This window comes from Ambystoma mexicanum, chromosome 4q, assembly GCF_040938575.1.
Source record: "Ambystoma mexicanum isolate Mex_15411 chromosome 4q, UKY_AmexF1_1, whole genome shotgun sequence".
Taxonomy (NCBI): Eukaryota; Metazoa; Chordata; class Amphibia; order Caudata; family Ambystomatidae; genus Ambystoma; species Ambystoma mexicanum.
This window is the reverse complement of record NC_090928.1, coordinates 783,138,093-783,156,761: the sequence shown is the minus strand read 5'-3', so window position 1 is coordinate 783,156,761 and position 18,669 is coordinate 783,138,093. Positions and strand designations below refer to the sequence as shown.

General features: G+C 45.3%; 1 protein-coding gene across 1 annotated transcript in view; it reads right to left on the bottom strand.

The window, feature by feature from the left end:
• Positions 1-9,415: 9,415 nt before the first annotated feature.
• Positions 9,416-18,669, bottom strand: part of OTOR (otoraplin) — a 120,169-nt gene continuing 110,915 nt past the window's right edge. The window contains exon 4 of the mRNA XM_069608349.1: positions 9,416-9,971. Within this exon, the coding sequence (XP_069464450.1) occupies positions 9,948-9,971 (24 nt within the window). The 3' untranslated portion in view covers positions 9,416-9,947. The remainder of the gene's footprint in view (positions 9,972-18,669) is intronic.

Sequence of the window (18,669 nt, the reverse complement as noted above, 5' to 3'; positions counted from 1 at the left end):
CATTGCTAATAAAGAAGAACACACCGCGAGCGAGGCGAAAATTGCTCTCAACCGCTATTCCCACTCTATTCGTCCACATCCCTACACTGGTGAGTCAAGTTTACGTATTTATCTCTTGGCCTTGCGGTAGTGTGTAGCATTAGCTAACAATAATTTCCCCATTTATGTATCCACTCAATATGTAGGCGGAAGATTCTCCATCCGTGTCATTATTGCAGTCATCAGCCACTTCAAGCGCCTATCGGGTAATCTTACTTGACTATTCTGCCACTGACTTGTTTTAGGCATGTAAATCAATAGTTTTAATTTATCGTGTAATTATGTTACCTAATGGTACACCCTTGTACTCGTCCTCTAGTCTTTGTTTTCAGTTATAATTATTGTTATCCAAAATAACGCAAGTACTGTCTTTCAGGGAGATGCTGAGGAGTCCAACGTATTGACGACTACCGTTGATGTCACTCAGATGCTCGAGGTACGTTTCAGGACAGTTCCGTCGCCCTCCTATGTGTCTTCTTTTTTCAATTTTGTGTTCATTACTAATGAAAGTCCTATGTTTCAGGGAGTCGATGGAGCATTAGTCCAAGAAGAAGGGGGAGCATGCAGTTACGGGTCGGCGCAACAGCTTGCAGAAGTGTGCACCGCAGTTACATCGTCCCTTGATGTTCTTATGCATTTCGAGGTATGGATACTGACAGTTCGATCAAGCGAAATCATATGACGTGATTACATCCGCTATACTTCCTTCTTTATTAACGCTAGTACTATGTTTCAGGGAGATGACGGAGCTTCTTCTACAATAACATCACCCCTAGTAGTTGATGCAGATCTCTGGGTGGTGACACTTCCAACGATCAAGCAAATCGAATCATATTTACATATCCATTATTTATTTTAGACAACTGATCATTTGTGCAGGTCTATTTAGATGAGCCGTTCACGCCTGCACAAAGTTTCTGTTCTTTTTATCAAAATAGAAAACCATACTAATGCAATTACTGTGTTTCAGGGAGTCACTGAAGCATCATCTTCAATAATATCATCAATGGAAGTCTATGAGGAGCCCGAGGTATGGATCTTGACAGTTCCATCTAACTAGATCAACAATGCGTGAATAATTGTCGTTTGAATGTTCTACACAAAGCGTTCATTCGTGTTTTGCTATTGAGATGTACGTGGGTATTGGTCCCCAAGTACATTTTGTGTTTTCAATATTATTATACATACTAATGAAAGTTCTATGTTTCAGGGAGTCGATGGAGCGTCAGTGCGTGATGGATGTGCTTATCATGAAAATGTAGTCGTTGCAGCGCAAGAGGAAGTGGAGACATGCACACACGAGTCGGAGCAACAGCGTCCTGATGTTGAAGTTCGAGGCAAGAAAGTTTCAAAGAAAAGAAAGCAAAAGAAGGTTAGTGTCCTGGTCACTATATCATGTTGTTTTTCACTGTTAATAGTTCAATACTGTAAGTTGTGTTTAAACTGAACATCCCTTTTCCAATCTGTCCTCTGGTTGCGAGTGGGTGTACGAACTAGATCTACACAGACAGTGAAGCGAACGAGAGATGTTGCTTGTCAAACCTTTTGGCAGGGACTTGAGACTGGAGATGCATCGTGCCAATGGGAAGAATATGAAGTGATTGACAACGGAGCTATACCACCACCAGCCATTGATAGTGAATGTCCTCCTGATAGTTCGGATGCAGTTGTAGATAAATTCACAGAATCCACACCCGCAAAAACTAAGACCGCGAGAAAGTTGAAGAAATTGTCCTATTCACCCATTGCCGGAGAAGGAACAGATGTTGCAATGGAAGAGAATGAAGTGGACTACAATGAAACACCTTCAATATCACTGAACATAGCGGAAGACGATATCAGAGATTCTACCTTTCATGTGAGTGACATGTCCTCAACGTTACAGGCCGAACCAGCTGGGATGCAGAGTGACACTATAAGGAAAGAGGCCAAATTCATTGTATTCGATAGTTGTTTGATTGATATAATTATTCGGTTGAAATGTGGGCATTCGGTAGGTGGGGAAGTATGTGGGGAGCCATTGATTAATGTGACTCGTGCAATTCGAGGCACTAACCTTAAAATACATGCCACCTGTACAAAATATCATCCTTTCTCATGGTCTGCACAACCCATGCTGGGACAACTGCCAGCAGGCAATCTACTTTGTGCAGCGGCTGCACTTTTTAGTGGTTCAAGTTTTAAAAAATTAGAGTCTTTCTTTCAGTTTGTGGGAATCCGTTTCATTGCGAAAACTCAGTTCTACAAATACCAAACCGATTATCTATTTCCAGCCATTAGCGAAGCTTGGAGAATGGAAAAAATGCCTATTGATAGTACATTCGCGGGCAAACGGTTCAGGCTAGCCGGTGATGGACAGTGCGACAGCCCAGGATTTTCAGCCAAGTACTGCACCTACCACTTTCAGGACATGGAAAGTAAGAAAATTGTGAGTTCGGTGGTTGTGCAGGTGTCACAAAGTACATCCTCAGTGGCCATGGAGAAAGTTGGCTTTGTAGCATCATTGCAAGAACTACAATCGCGGGGAATGGTGATCGACCTGATAGCCACGGACAGACACGTTTCAATTGCCAAGACAATGAGAGAAGAGTACAAAAATATAAATCACCAATTTGACGTTTGGCATCTTGCAAAAACAATCAATAAAAAAATGTCTGCTGCAGGTAAAAAAAAAGAAACGCAAGGTATTTCACAGTGGTCCAAGTCAATCAGCAACCATCTTTGGTGGAGCTCAAAAACATGTGGAGGGTCGTTGGAAATTCTACTGGAAAAATGGCGGTCAGTAATGCCACACTGCACAAACGTTCATCGTTGGAACACAAACCAACATTTCCACAATTGTGAACATGGCCATTTGTCCACAGAGGAGGCACGGAAGAAGAAGTGGTTGATTCCTTCATCACCCACTCACAAAGCCATTGAAAAGATTGTATTTGATAAAACTATAACAAGAGATTTGAGGGGACTCACGGAATTCTGCCACACAGGAGATTTGGAGGTGTTCCACAATATGTGCCTAAAGTACAGGCCAAAACGATTGCATTTTGGCATGGAGGGCATGATAAATCGGACTCTTCTAGCGGTCTTGGCACATAACCATAACGTTGGACGTCAACAAAGTAGGACGACCGGAACTTTAGGGACGCTTCGCTACAATAAGGCCTTCACTAAAAGAAGTAAACAATGGGTGATCAAACCAGTGTTTGAGGATATGCAATATGAGTTTATTGAGAGACTTATTGTTGACGTCCTAGATAGGCACATAAATGGAGTTGTGAACGAACCTGTGCAGGTGACAACTGCATTGCCACCCAACATTGCCTCTGTTCCATGTCCACCTAAAGAAGAGCTCATTGAGAAATACACATCACGGTTTAAATGATTGTAATTTGATTGTCTGTTCTCTCGAGTCTCCTCATGTCGCAGGCCCATTGAATATGTTTATATATCCAACCTTGTTCATTTGCGCATTAAATTAAACCAAACAGTAATATAAATTATTTTTCCAAAAATATAGAATGTCTCCGTATTTATGGTTCTGTGGGGCAGCAAAGCAAGCAGACAAAATGCAAAGATGGAGTGTAAATTTCAAGTCCTGTAAAACGGCCGTACACTGAATTTAGCTAACTAGGAATGTGTGTTCGTTCAAAGTGAAGGTCAGCTGCTTTGATTTTTTCTCGAGTGCCAGAATGGCCCACGACTCAGTATAAGGTTCTATTGTTATTTGACCTTGACAGGCCGGGACCACGTAAGAAACGATAATGAATATAATTTCAGAAACGAAAGCCATTTCATGTTCGTTCATTAGAAGAAATAAAACGTCGGCATAGAAGGAGTGGTATTTCGGGGCTGCCCTACGCACAGACACAATGGAAAATGCAAATATAATGTAAGTAACTCTTTAGATGAGTTTATACCGCAATTTAATTACTATACAGTAGCTTTAAAGACGGGTTAAGTTGTACTTGTTCATTCTATGTGGCATATTGTTTTGTACCGCGCACTATCTTGGGGAGAACCGTCTCCTTTTACGGAAGCACCTCCAAACCTTCCTCTTTGCTTCTGCTTTCTCTCTCCCTCTCCCCTGCTACAACTTGTCCACTGTCTGCGACCTCGGTCCTGGGCCCTTCCACTCTCCACCTGCACTCCCTGTCAACCCCTGCACTGGGGGACTGTCTCAGTATCCTACAGCCCCCCTTGACGTATAAAACCCAGTTGCACTGTCCTAGCTATGAAATAATTTCCAGACCTAATATATAAAATGAATAATTTTAATAAAGATCTGATGGTGAGACTAATTTCCTTTTTTTATGTTTTTCAAATAGATACATCGTCCATTATTGTCTGTGTCACGAGTACCAGACACCGGCGGATGGCTTCTATAATCGCCAGTTGCTTCTCCGCGTGAACAACGTTAGCACCCTGACCATTTTGTGGGACGATCGCCAAGTACAAGTATGCCCTTACGCGGTACTAACGGCTAGATGCAACATACAGACCGTTGTGGTGCCCTAGTGCCTCGTTGTTGGAATAGCCATGCGATTATCAGTGCGACCGAAGAGCTTATTTTATCGTAAACCAACACCCTGTCTACTGCACACGAACATCGCTTGCCTCAAGACGAAATATTTTGGATCGAGAGCAAATAAAAATGCAAATCGCTGAATATTCTCAAAACATTTGATGTCAAATAAATGTACTTTGCCAAATGTACAATCTTGCCGTTTGCTTTTAAACCACTGTTTCATATTCCGAATTGTGGCGCTGTATTGTGAGATGATCTAAGACCCTGTGTACAGCAAAGGAACATCGTGTGCCTCGAAACGAACTTTTTGGAACGTGAGCAAATAAAAATGCTAATCGCTGAATATTCTCAAAACATTTGATGTCAAATAAATGTACTTTGCCAAATGTACAATCTTGCCGTTTGCTTTTAAACCACTGTTTCATATTCCGAATTGTGGCGCTGTATTGTGAGATGATCTAAGACCCTGTGTACAGCAAAGGAACATCGTGTGCCTTGAAACGAACTTTTTGGAACGTGAGCAAATAAAAATGCTAATCGCTGAATATTCTCAAAACATTTGATGTCAAATAAATGTACTTTACCAAATTTACAATCTTGCGGTTTAATTTAAAAGCACAGTTTCATATTCCCAATTGTGGCGCGCTGTGTTGTTTGAGCTCATCTGTGTTGATTTCCTGGTTCTGTGTGGAGTCGCGTAGAAGACGCCTGGGCGCGTTTGCCTACGCAGCTCAGTCACGTCACGGATAGAGGCGGGGAATATGAATGTTTTGATCAAGTCTGTTTCAGGGGCGGGGGATTTGATTTAGTGCCGCAAAAGCAGGTGAGCCAGGGCGATGCGGCAAGTGAGAGGATTATCATAAAATGGCGGATGTTTTCGAGTGCGTTAATGGACGAAAAGTCGGGTAAGGTCCATAGGAAAGTTTTCTACGATCTACCGATTTATGCTTAAAAACACATGGCCGAACCATAGGAACAATAAAAAAAAAGTCCCGGAACTATCCTTTAAAGAGGACCATGCATATTTTTCTAGCAGCCATAGCTGTTACAGCATATTGGACAATTGCTTGCTTTCACGGGACTTTCTGGAACTCATTGATATGTGAAAGATAGGTTAAATAAGAAGCACAGATCATTCCCTAGTTTTTCTCACTCACAAAATACAGGTCATGCCTGCCAGTCCAGAGTTTTACTGGAAATTGGATGACCTTCTACTGAAGGACTCCTTCAGGAAAGAATCGTGAAATCATTTGAGGATTATTTCCTCAATGACACAGTGAGTCACACTAGCCAGCATATCATATTCTATAGGATGCAGGTGAGGCTCTACAAACCCTTTGGTTTCACAAAAGTGGTGTATTCCCTCAATTATAGGTGCAATGGAAGTTGGTGTATGCTGGTAACAGAGATCAACGGTCAAGTAGACTCTGACGCCACTAGCATACTTAGCAATTCTGAGATATTGAGGAAAGCATTGGCATCAACAACAATGTGGAAATTTCAGGCTGTCGAGGTCAACAGGATGTCATGATTTCTCACTGTCGGTGCTGGTCTTTTCATCTTGTTGTATATCCAACATTGTCCCTTCCAAGATGGTGCCCACTACAAGCTGTAGACTTGTGTATGTGCCCACTCCATCATGGCGTCACGTTATGTTCATCGGACACCGCAGTGATGGAGAAACTGGATCCAACACAACAAACTACTTTAGTCACCAACGGAAGCATAGCACTGCGTCTCAACTCTAAGGTATTGTGGTTCCTTAGCTCAGCGCTCTGAGTTCCACCTGCTCTGTGCTTCCTTGCTCTCTCCTTACCTCCCTCTATTTTTGGCTCTCCGAATTTGTATCCATCCTGACTGGCCCTGGCCTTCCTGTTTTTTCAGTTCATGTTGCTGCTCCTGTTGTGATTCCTCTTCGAGCTAAGCCCCTGCACGCTCTTATTTGCTTTTCCTGGACATTTACTGTGTATGCTGTTCTGATCCTTTAACCTGCCAAAGCCATACCTCTTAAGTACTCGCCCTCTTGGATGGACTCCTACTACTTACCACGCAGTTTTGTCATTCAATTGCGACATTAGACTTTTTCCCTCATTAGTTTTTTTTCTAATCTATTGAAGGCTCACTCCAGGTGTCACCAGGCCTTTTGTTTACACTGACAGGCATAGTGGAGTACAGAGAGAGTTGTCCCTTTTCCTAAGACTCTCTCCAGCACCAGCGTTGTCGCAGCTTGTCACCCTCTTCGTCACATCATGTCAAGTGTCAGGTGAGCCGAAAACCAGACACAGACATGCGTAGATTTCTATAAGCCACGTCTCTGGGGATCTTTTTTACTCTATCCCTCTTGAGGATAGGTATAGGGCAGACATTTTGCTGCACTGTCAATGCAGGCCTCAGGAGTAACATCTGATGTTGGATATTCTCAAGCAGCACTGCTCCTACCTGTAATGCCTTGACAATCTCACTTGTTTGTCCACTGCCCACCACTTAGATGATCTTCACATCTCCAGTTAGGTCCAACTTGACATGCAGGGATGCTTGGTGCCACCTTCCCAGGAGCGAAGAGGGCCTTTACCTGATTGCCGATAAGCTGGGCATCATCTAGAATTCCAAAGTTGTCCATGGCTCCTCATCTGAAGCATTCCAACTTCCTCCTTGGAACTGTACTCTTCATGGATGCGTTTGCAGTACAAACTTCATACTCTTCTGGACCTTGGAACAAGTTGACCAAGTGTTGTCTTTCTTCACCTCCTCCACCCACATCTTGTCCTGCTCCATTGTCTTTACAGGAGTGATTGCCTGATATGATATGGACTTGCCATGGTGGGACCTCGACAGTATCTTACATATTATCTGTCCTGTTGGCGCACCTTAACCTTTTTCCACATGGCTTCATTGAGAAAAGGTCCAAATTCACAGATCATGATGATCATACGCAGTGCAACTACTTATTGCTCTATGGACTCTCTCTCCTGTTGATAGTGAATGTAGAACTTGTGGCGAACAGGAACTGCATTGACCGTCAAAGTGCAGCATCATTCTCCACTAAACATGGCTTCATTGAAGACATTTCCATTCCTATTGGACCCGTTGATGATGAGCGAAAGGCTTCAGAACATGTACTGCCCCTATGATCCAAGAAAAGGGAGCTACATGGATTGTTTCTATGGGTCCAAATAGGTTAACATGTCTTGCTTAATCTGTTTCTAAGATATGAGAGGTTTTCCTGTACTTTGTGAAAACTTGGGGATGGGTCCATTTGGTGCATGTTAGCAGCTGTGGAAGAATGCAGCAAGACGGAAGAAAAGTGGCATTGCACGTATTGCATGTATTGTGAGTTTTGCTGGTATTGCAGTAGCTGAGAAATGGGATGTGGGACAGTTCACACCACTGGTCTGTTTGTATCCATCTTCATATGACAATGGTATACAATCCCGCTGAGTCTACAGAAGCATGAGCTATTGCAATCATTTATTTTTGTGCCCCCTAATTACTTTCCAACATAGCGTTATGTGTTATGGGCAGATTGCCCTCTGGCTTGCACTGCCCCACATTCAATGAGATTTCGTAGCACATTTCTGTAGGGTCAAGGGTGCTGCAGGAGCAGTCAAAAATTGCTAGAGAATGAGGGGGCACAGTGTCTCATTGTTAACAGGCTCATTGCCAATGTATGGGAGGCGAGAAAGTTCTCAAAACCAGGAGCACGTCCATGAAACATGCAGAACTGAACCTCACAGCATGGAATCACATAATTGTGGACCTTGTGGGACTGTTGTGGTGTCCTCCCCCAGCCAGAATGATGCCATAGTACTTGTGGGCTATTATAGTAAGTGGCTAGAGGTTTGCTTTGTACAGTCACACATTTCGATCAGCTTCAAACCATTCCTACAAGTAAACTTTATGGCCGAATTGTGTTCTGTATTGTCACAGACGATGGGGCCCAGCTCTGCTCTGGGGAAATTGACAACTTCCTGAAGTAATTTGGTATCAAGCACTTGGGAACCTCCATATATCATCCTGCTGGTGGTGGCCAAGTAGGTAGGTTAAACTGGGTCTTTAAGGGGATTTTACAAGTAGAGACCGTGCCCTCCCCAAAAGACAAGGGTGCATGCTCAAACACTATTGTCACAGTTCCAGCCTCACTGAGAAGATTTCTGCATAGTGCATGCGTCATCCCCACAAGTCACAGGAGACGAGTATGTGACGGTCCCATCTTTTAGGTGGGGACTGAAATGGTCCTTGGGACCCTTCATGTACCCTTCCAAATGTATGTTCAGGTGATGCTGATAGCATGCCACTCCAAAAGTGCCGAAAATGCAGGTCCTCTCTAGAGGAAATTCCCTCTGCCCAGGCTTCCATAATGGGAGCAAGAACAAATCTTACTACTTCATTACCAACGATTACAGTCCCATGTAAATGAGGAAATATCCTCTTCAGAATATGCAGGCAGTACCTTTGCACCCATTCATTCAGTATTACACACTGGACCGTGCTGCTACCTGCAGCTAGTTCTATACCAGTGACAGTATGCTGGGACCAAACTCTGTTTTCCCGCTCAGCGTAATTTCTGAACAATGGGTCCTCGGCTAATATTTTGAATTCCTGGTTATTTCTTACATTGTCTTGCATCAGGTTCAGAAATCACTTGCTGTCTCTGGTAAACCAAGGTTCATTTAAATACTGAACCCCCATTGCAAGATCATGTAGAAGCCCTTGGGTTCCTTGTTTCAGGCATATTTGCTGTATTTGGGGACCCACACAAAAAAGCTGCTTAGGTAAAGGTAAACGGTTGGATTTAAAAGGTTGGAAATGGCAAACAACAGAGGCACCAAATATATGTTCACTAAATAGAGGTGTTTTGGTATGCACACTTTATTTTAAGTACACAAAGTAATAAGAACACACAGAACAGACTTCAAAACATGCATCTATAATTTGAAACCAGGTATCAATATTAAATCCTCCTCTTTGATCAAATATCCTTCAACAGGCATTGCAGCAAAAGATCCTCAAATCTTTGTGGAGTTATGAAAGATGGTGTATGTAACTGTGATTCACTGTTGCAAATGAAGCTGGAAATCGTTTCAAACAAAATAAGAGCACACAGATAAAAAAAACAGATTATTTAAACGGTTCCAAGAAGAGGGTTTCCTTTCATCAGGTCTACAATAAATGCTGTGCTATCAGGGATCGGCTACTGGATTACCATAATAACTATCTAACTCTATGGGACAGACTTTTTTCCTATGGCAAAGTTGTTTAACTGATAGCCAAGTTCTGAATCACTTTCTACGATTGACAAAACCAACAGCAATCGATTTCTCCCAGACACCTCTGCACACCATCATCGTTCTCAGCTTTAGCGTGCAGACAGTCCATTCTCTTATTACTCACAGAAGAAGTCCATGTCCTGGAACAATAACATAAAAGGAGATATTACCATACATAAGAAAACACTAATGTCAATACCTGTTAAGCATGTTTAATTAGAAGTGGACAAACTTATTGTATGGGTTCATCACGTTGGGAACCTCCCTTTTACTTTTGAAAAACAGTTACCTTTCTGACGCACTTTTAGTAAGGGAGTGTTAGGCAGAATTGCATGCAGTACCCTCTGGGACCAGCACACACAATTAGGACTACAGGTGTAAGCAAGACCAACCTTTGGTATAAGTCTGTACCACACAGTTTGTTTGTAGCGAGCTGAGCAGCCAGGCTTATCACAAGAGTGAATGTGAGCAGTACAAGTAGACAGAGGACTTTCAATCACTGTGGTTAAAGTAGAGACTTATACTCAAGTTTTCTTGGTAAAACACTTATTCATTTATTACACAATCATTTAGAAAACAGTTCACTAGAAGAAGACAAGTTAATATTATATACCAATACACTTCAATACAAAACTCTAAGGGCCTCATTACGACCCTGGCGCTAATGAGTTAACGGCGCCGTAAAAGGCTGCAGCGCCGTTAACCCATTAGCGCCTAATTACGAGGTCCCTTCGCGGGACCCGACCTCAACGGAAAGTAGGGACCCGCAAAGGGACCTTCTCGGTAAGTATGGTACCGCAATTTGCGGTACCGTACTTAACACCTTCGCCATTCCCATTATGCCCTATGGGGCAGAAATGGGAATGGGGAAGGGCCATGGGGAAATGGGGAAATACCGCCCCGCCAACCTTGGAATGGGGTGGTATTTCCCCATTTCACCATGATGGACACGTTACGATACCGGCACCAACCATGGTGCTAATAGCGCCATGGTTTAGCGCCGGTATCGTAATCAGGGCCTACGTTTTTGAGACAGTTTAAGCTCCCCTTAAATAGGAGCAAAATGGCAGTTCAGTTACTTGGCAGTGAGAAAAAAGAACAAAAGTAAGTAGAATAGATTACATATACTTTCTAGGCAGTGCAAATAGTTTCAGTTCACCAGAAGAGTTCAATTCAAGTCATTAGGCCAGGCCAAAGTCAATGGGACAGTGTTCTGGATAGGAAAGAGCAGTTCTGGTATCAAACGGTAAAGTCTTTGCAAAAGTTCTCAGAAGTAGATTAGGTGAAAAAGAATCATGTGTGCGGTCACAAGCTGATTAGGCCTGAAAGTTGGGAAAGTTTCACAAACTTTCACTGCAAGAGTGGTGTTGTCTCAATCGGTTTAGCGCAGTACCTTTATATGAAGAAACAAATGTTGCTGAAGTCGTGGTTCCTGGCAGTTCCAGCAGATCTTGCTGTTCCTGAGCCTCAGTCGTGGGGACAAGAGGGAGGAAGCCGAGGGACTCCTGCACTGCACGGGATTGTTGAAGAAAGCAAACAAAATGGAGTCACTTCAGTTCCAGTAGCTGTAGATTCAAGAACACAAACTGGAGTCCCTCTCCCTGGTTAATCCTAACCAGCCTTGAGAATGGTATCCAGGTGTCTTATGAGTTGATTAGTCTCACGAACTCAAAGGAAGAAGCCGTCCTTGAAGGAGCTTCTCTGTCGAATGGAGTTTGGCGATTCGGACCTGCAGCAGGGCTTCACCGGGCAAACCAATGGTCCAGGAGTTGCAGCAGTCGTCCTCTTCCAGCTCGTCTTCGGTTCTTTCGTTCCAGTGGTCAACTCTGCCTTCCAGTCCACGAGACTCGCCTTTTAAACAGTTCTCTCCCTTTCATTCCAGCCTAGCTGTCATTCACCCAGCAGGGTGGCTGTCCTTGCCAGACAGTCAGCCAGCCAATTACACCAGAGTGCATTTGGGTCTCCTAGGAGACTAAGCCCAGGAAGTTTCGGGCACCTCCCTCACTTCCTGCCCACCCCAAACACTCAGACGCCAAGGGCGGACTTCAGTCCTGAAGCCCGCCAATGGCACACGAACAAAGGAACCAAACCTGGTTTGGCGTACAGAGAAAAACACTAGAAGGACCTTTCCAAAAAGAAATGGCGAAAAAAGAAGACCAGGACCTGTTTAAACAACGGGGCCTAAGGTGCTATCTTGAAAAACATGGCACCCTTGATTTTTAGCTACCGGTGTTTGCGGTTGGGAAAAAACATGGTAGTTCATTTTAAAACCACTGCCACCAGCCTTCTCAATAGGAAAGGATAGCATTTCACTGCTACATGAGTGTTTGGACACAGGGGATACTATGTAAACCCTCCAGCACTCCATTGTAAGATGGTGTGTGCTGGGTCTAGGAATTTGGAAAAGACTAGTAAAGTCAATTTCACTTTACATTCTCTGGGAAACAGTAGTTGATCCCAGAGAAGGTATTTAAACTTTGGGGTCTAAAAGCCATCCCTGTGTCACTGCACTGAGGGTGCTGTGTAACACACATAAAAAGATGATGTCTGTGGAGTTATCTAAAACTCCATAATCAAATAACACAAGTGAAAAACACACATCAAAATACACGAAAGATTGGGGGAAAAAAGGCTCACACTCTTGCCAGGTAAAGAAATCAAGTCCTCAAAATCCAGCAAAGTTGCTGGGGGTCTCCAAGGTGAAGGGAATTAGCACATTTATGAGAATTCTCCCTAATAGGGAGATTTTGCGAAGGTGAATGATTGCACCCTGATATGCCTAAGTACGGAGAATGCTTTCCGGTTGTGCGCATGTTGACTGACGGAGAAGGATGTGTGTTTTTTGCTGCCTGTGTATGTCTGATGTACAATGTTGGTAAATGCATAGAGCATGTGCGGTTTAGGAGAATGTTTGGTGCCTGTTGGGAGTGAATGTTTTGTAAATGTCACTTAGACCTGAGCTGCGACTGTTAGATAATGGCTTGTGGGCGTCTCCTTTTCAGGGGCATGTTCTTTATTGATACTGCGTCCATCTGTCATGTGTCAGCTGACCTATATGTGTAACGCTGTATAGTCTATTTTGTTTTGTGGATCAGAGACTACAAGTGTGTGGATGCATGTCCTCAGTTGGCAACCCAGTGCATTGGTGTTAGCACCAACCTTATACTTTGTAAAATGTACCCTGCTGCCTGTGTGTGAAGTGAATTGAGGTAGTAAGGAGCTATGATGTGGTTTCTGTTAGGCACATGACATCTATGTCTTGATCCATAACATAGGGCCTCATTACAAGTTTGGCGGTAGCCTTGCCGGTAAAGCCGGCAGGCTGCCGTCAAATATGCAATTTTTTTTATGGCCCACTGGACCTGGTAATTGCCCATTCGCGGGCGCCGGAAAAAAATCCTCCCCATTCCCATTGAGCAAAAAAATCCTCCCCATTCCCATTGAGCCCTTGAGGACTCAATGGGAATGTGGAGGCCAGATGCACCGGCACCATTCAGAATGGTGCCGGTGCATCCGACATGGTCTGCTCTTGCGTGCCGGTATGCCGGACATGCCAGTCCTGGTGGGCGGGAAGGCACCTGCAAGCAGAACTCGTAGTTTGCTGGTCCGGTAACAACGGTACCGGCAAGCTTACTGGTACCATTGTTACCAGACCGGCAAACTTATAATGAGGCCCATGGTCACATACCTCCAGGGCGTGCCTATCTAGTGATCTAGTGTTCAACAGTGTTGTCCTGATGTGGGTCTTGCGTTTGCCTATGCAACTATCCCTAGAAGGGGTATGATGTTTATTTGACACCATCATCAGGGTCTCTGAAAGATCAGTGGGACTCGTATATGTAGTAGCTTGCCCGGAAAGTTTCACCTCCACTTCCCTTTGTGGGGCTGGGTTGGACTGGCTTGCCATGGGCTTACCCATTTCAGGTATTGCCTACATGGGACAATAGGAGCTCCACCCGGGCCACAATAACACATCTCAGGGCCGGTATAACGTCACTTTTTCCTATCTGTCAGAAAATCCTATTTTGCTGACTGAGCATGCATGCGCATGCTCAGTCAGTACTTAACAGATAGGATTTATTGACAGCAGGAATGTGGTGTGCCTGTGTTTGTGGTGCCCCAGGGGTGCAGTTTCCGTAACTTGATGTGAGCCAGGCTCACTGGAATAACAGAACACGGTGAAGCCGTTTTAAGAGCTACTCGTAAAAGGACGCAAGCAGCTCAAATCCAGCGGACTCAAACACATTAACACAGCGGACACTGTGTTTCATAAATTCCCAGGCTTCTAATAAGCACTAAATGTGCAAAACATATGAAAGTAGCCATAACAAATATATATTTACGTGTATGTGAACTAAGTGCATCATTATCGTGTTAATAATGCACTTATTTCACATACACGTACATATTCGTGATAAATCCGGCTGATTGCGCATGCGTCCGCATGCTCAGTCGTGAATTATAGTTAAGCAGTGGGGGCAGGGCCACTGAAATGGCAGAGGCATCTTTTTACAGAGGAAAGCAGTGGGGGCAGGGGAGGGGGCGCTCAGCCATCTGTCCACATTGGCCTCCCAGCCCTTAGGGATGTTTCTCAATGCCCCCCTGGGCTCTTTCACACATGCGCGCGTGCTCCCCACCCACGTTCTGTAACTTTGTGTGTTCCTGGTCATACCACGTACATGCCCATTCCTTCTCAGTACAAAAAATGAGATTTCCATAGTTTAACGAGTTGGGCTGGCATGTATTGCCGTTGTGTTTCTGTGCGTCGTATGGACATGCCACATGCAAAAGCCCCGTACCTACCTCTCTAGTAATATTGGTAGCCAATACGTCCCGTCTTTGTCCTCACTCAGGGTGTCAATTAGGAAACCCATGGTCCGCATCAGTAGCACCCCTTTTCGAGAGCTGAGCCTGTAAGTGAGAGACTGGGCAGGAGTTGTTTTACAACAAAGGCTGAATGAAGAGGAGTGAGCTGCACCCATAAAAGGTTGTAAACGGAGCGTCCATCTGCTCTTGGCAACTTTCCCCATTATTGTTGTTGGTCCTTACCCCACATGAAGTGGGCGGGTGCCTTTGACAGGCTCTGTGTGTGCTGGGTCAGATCAATCCTCCTGAGGGGACACCCACCACAGGATTGCACTCGTAGCTGCATTAAGGGTGTTTTTATACGGTGCATTCTGGGAGTTATAGTTGAGGTGCTGCATACCTTACCAACCATGTGGAAGCATGATTACCGTTATGCACTTTTATATTGCCTTAAAGTCACTGTGGGGACATCACGTCGTGAGCCCGCGCTCCGCGAGAAGTGTTTGGCGCGAGTCGGAGGCTGGTAGTGAGCCAGGCAAGTCGTGCCGGCGAGCGCTGCTCCTTCTGAGGAGCCACTAAACATTATAAGGAGTCATTAACATGAGATCCTGAGTAGCCTCATACTCCAGCTTCTAGAGCGTAAGTCCACAGCCACAGGAGGTTACCTGGGGGCTCTAGAAGTTTGCAGCATGCTATCATTGTGCACACCTATTTCCCAGTGAATCAACTGGGAAGTTCCTGAACAGTGAACTGAACTGAACTGTGAGTAATTGCTTGCCCTGCGTTAGGACAACTAAAGGTTCACCCCCTTTGTCTTACAATAAAGACAGTTAGAACCCTTGCACGGCATCCTGTCGTCCTTTAAGGCCACAACAGTCACCCTAATGCGTTGGCGCTCCTCCTCTCGGCATACAAAGGCCCGCCTGGTGACTCCCGCTGTGCACCAAGCTGGATGGCCCTAATTCCTTCATTGTTCCGTTCCCCACCCACCTCGTGCCAACGCTCCCACTACCGGCACCCCTCCACCTTCAAGGTGGATCTTGGTCCTCCGCTTGCTCGACATATGCCAATTAACCCCATATTATTATGGACCCCCCTTACTGGAATGCAGTTTATAGTACCCCAACTCACCAACAATTACCTTGCTGTTTGGAGGAGGGAGGGGTGAGTGTTCGTATAAATCGATCTTCCACTGCCGATCTGGGAGCAAAGCTGCTCATACCTCGGTGCTAAGAACAAAAGGTGCCCAGTGCGATTGGTTACCTTGCAAAAACAAGCAACTATGGTAGGTGGCTACTACTAATTTTACATCCGACGGGATGGCCGGGTTATTACAGCAGGACAATCCGCAAATCTTACGGGCTTAGTGGGAGTTAGGGGGTAGCTTTGGGGGTGGGGTGACAGGGTACTTGGGGCTGTCTGGAGGCGGGCGCGCAGTGCCGACACCACAGGGAAGCCGCCGGGCATGCAGACACGTGCAGGGCAATGTTAAGGCGAGCGAATTTCAGGTCTAAGTGCCGCATGGATTGCATGGGAATATTGTCAGAGGGGGTGAGTGACATGTGGAGCGTTGAGCTGGGTCTCCGCTTGTTTGGTTAGAAATGCTATGCAGGTGATTGTAAATATGGACAAGCAAGGTTACAGATTTTGGTATTTCTTGTGGGACACAGATTCCAAAACTGTTTTCTTTACGACCTATGGTTTAGCTAAATGGCTGGTGCAATTGGAGGGCTCAACATGTGCTGGTAACATTTGAAGGTGGGGGGAATGCGGTTTACTTTTTGCTCCTGTGGTCCGATTGAATGCTCTTGTTAGTTTTGCCTGACAGGTGGCCCACCATGGGCGAGTCATGACTAATAAAATGATGCGGATAAGACGAGACGGTGCAGAGGATCACACAAGCTACGGACAGACACATCACTAATAAAGAACTAATGAACCAGTGCCCCGCAGTACATGAGTAGTGAAAGGGATGTTATACTTGACGGTCGATATCACAGGATCGGCGGGCGAGGTGCCACCATATTTTGGGTGCATCCCTGTATCAGTTGTGGTATAAGAAATATGTGCGCTCTTGCGAGGCAATCTGCCATGATATGTTACAATATATGCGGCGTAAATCATTTCTCAGCGAAATTTTAATTGGCCAAAACCCTGTGCCAATGGAGAGTGGCAAAGCCAGAATTATCCGGGACTGTCGGTTCCGGCCTTCTTCACACACTGGGCCAGGCCCTACATATAGAGTATCAATAGTATTACAGGTTGGCCGTGATACTTAAAATGCAGTCAATTAACCATATACAGCTGAAATGCTAAATGGGGAACTTTAAGTAGGGTAAGAGGAGAGTGTGGTGTGAGCAGGGGTGGCACAGATAGCGCATATGGGTGCACAGGTCCAAGCATGTGCTGTGCAAGGACCTCCAGATGAGAGAGCCACCATATGGCTTCAATCACGTGTCAAGAAAACCTCATTTAGCATTAGCGAATTTCATGGGGTATTTTCATGATGGCTGATGTAAGTTAACCGATAATAGGAACTGCGGCATTAACGAATGTATGTTAAATATACACCACTCACGTAACGCCAAGGCACGAGGTGATGTCTCAGAAAAACAGGAGGGCAAGCAATGTTAGGCCATGTTCCGCGGGTGGTGGAGGGGGTCCGACGCGTAGGGGCGTAAGGTATTCTGCCATTCATGCACCCACCCCTCCCTTCTGTCGTGGCAACGCCTGGCACCAGACTGGGGCTATAAGTAATGTCGGAGTGCCTTCCCCCGCCCACCTCGCGGCCTCTGTACATTATTGCTCCCAGCCGGAACCCCCCCTCCTTTTTGCTTTGATATTGAGCCATGGACCCTGCGGGGGACACCCCCGCAAAACCAGCATTATTTTTAAATGTATGGGGGACACCCCCACAACCCCTGCTCCCACAAATTATCCCCCCCAAAAATATCACCTATGGCAAGACAAACTATGTACGGCAATATTTTTGGTGGGGATAATATGTAGGGATACAGAAAAAATGGCAGGTCAGGCTGTCAGATTTTCCTACCCCATCACTTTTTCCTACCCCTGGGTGGGTTGCCCAATGCCTGCTGTCGGTAGGATTTTCTGACGGGTAGGAAAGAATGACAGGTCAAGCTGTCAGATTTTCCTACCCCGTCACTTTTTCCTATCCCTGGCTGGGTTGCCCAATGCCTGCTGTCGGTAGGATTTTCTGACGGGTAGGAAAAAATGACAGGTTAGGCTGTCAGATTTTCCTACCCCATCACTTTTTCCTACCCCTGGGTGGCTTGCCCAATGCCTGCTGTTAGTAGGATCAGATTTTCCTACCCCATCACTTTTTCCTACCCCTGGGTGGGTTGCCCAATGCCTGCTGTCGGTAGGATTTTCTGACGGGTAGGAAAAAATGACAGGTCAAGCTGTCAGATTTTCCTACCCGGTCACTTTTTCCTACCCCTGGGTGACTTGCCCAATGCCTGCTCTCGGTAGGATTTTTTGACAGGTAGGAAAAAATGACAGGTCAGGCTGTCAGATTTTCCTACCCCGTCACTTTTTCCTATCCCTGGGTGGGTTGCCCAATGCCTGCTGTCGGTAGGATTTTCTGACGGGTAGGAAAAAATGACAGGTTAGGCTGTCAGATTTTCCTACCCCATCACTTTTTCCTACCCCTGGGTGGCTTGCCCAATGCCTGCTGTTAGTAGGATCAGATTTTCCTACCCCATCACTTTTTCCCACCCCTGGGTGGGTTGCCCAATGCCTGCTGTCGGTAGGATTTTCTGACGGGTAGGAAAAAATGACAGGTCAAGCTGTCAGATTTTCCTACCCGGTCACTTTTTCCTACCCCTGGGTGACTTGCCCAATGCCTGCTCTCGGTAGGATTTTCTGACGGGTAGGAAAAAATGACAGGTCAAGCTGTCAGATTTTCCTACCCTGTCACTTTTTCCTATCCCTGGGTGGGTTGCCCAATGCCTGCTGTCGGTAGGATTTTCTGACGGGTAGGAAAAAATGACAGGTTAGGCTGTCAGATTT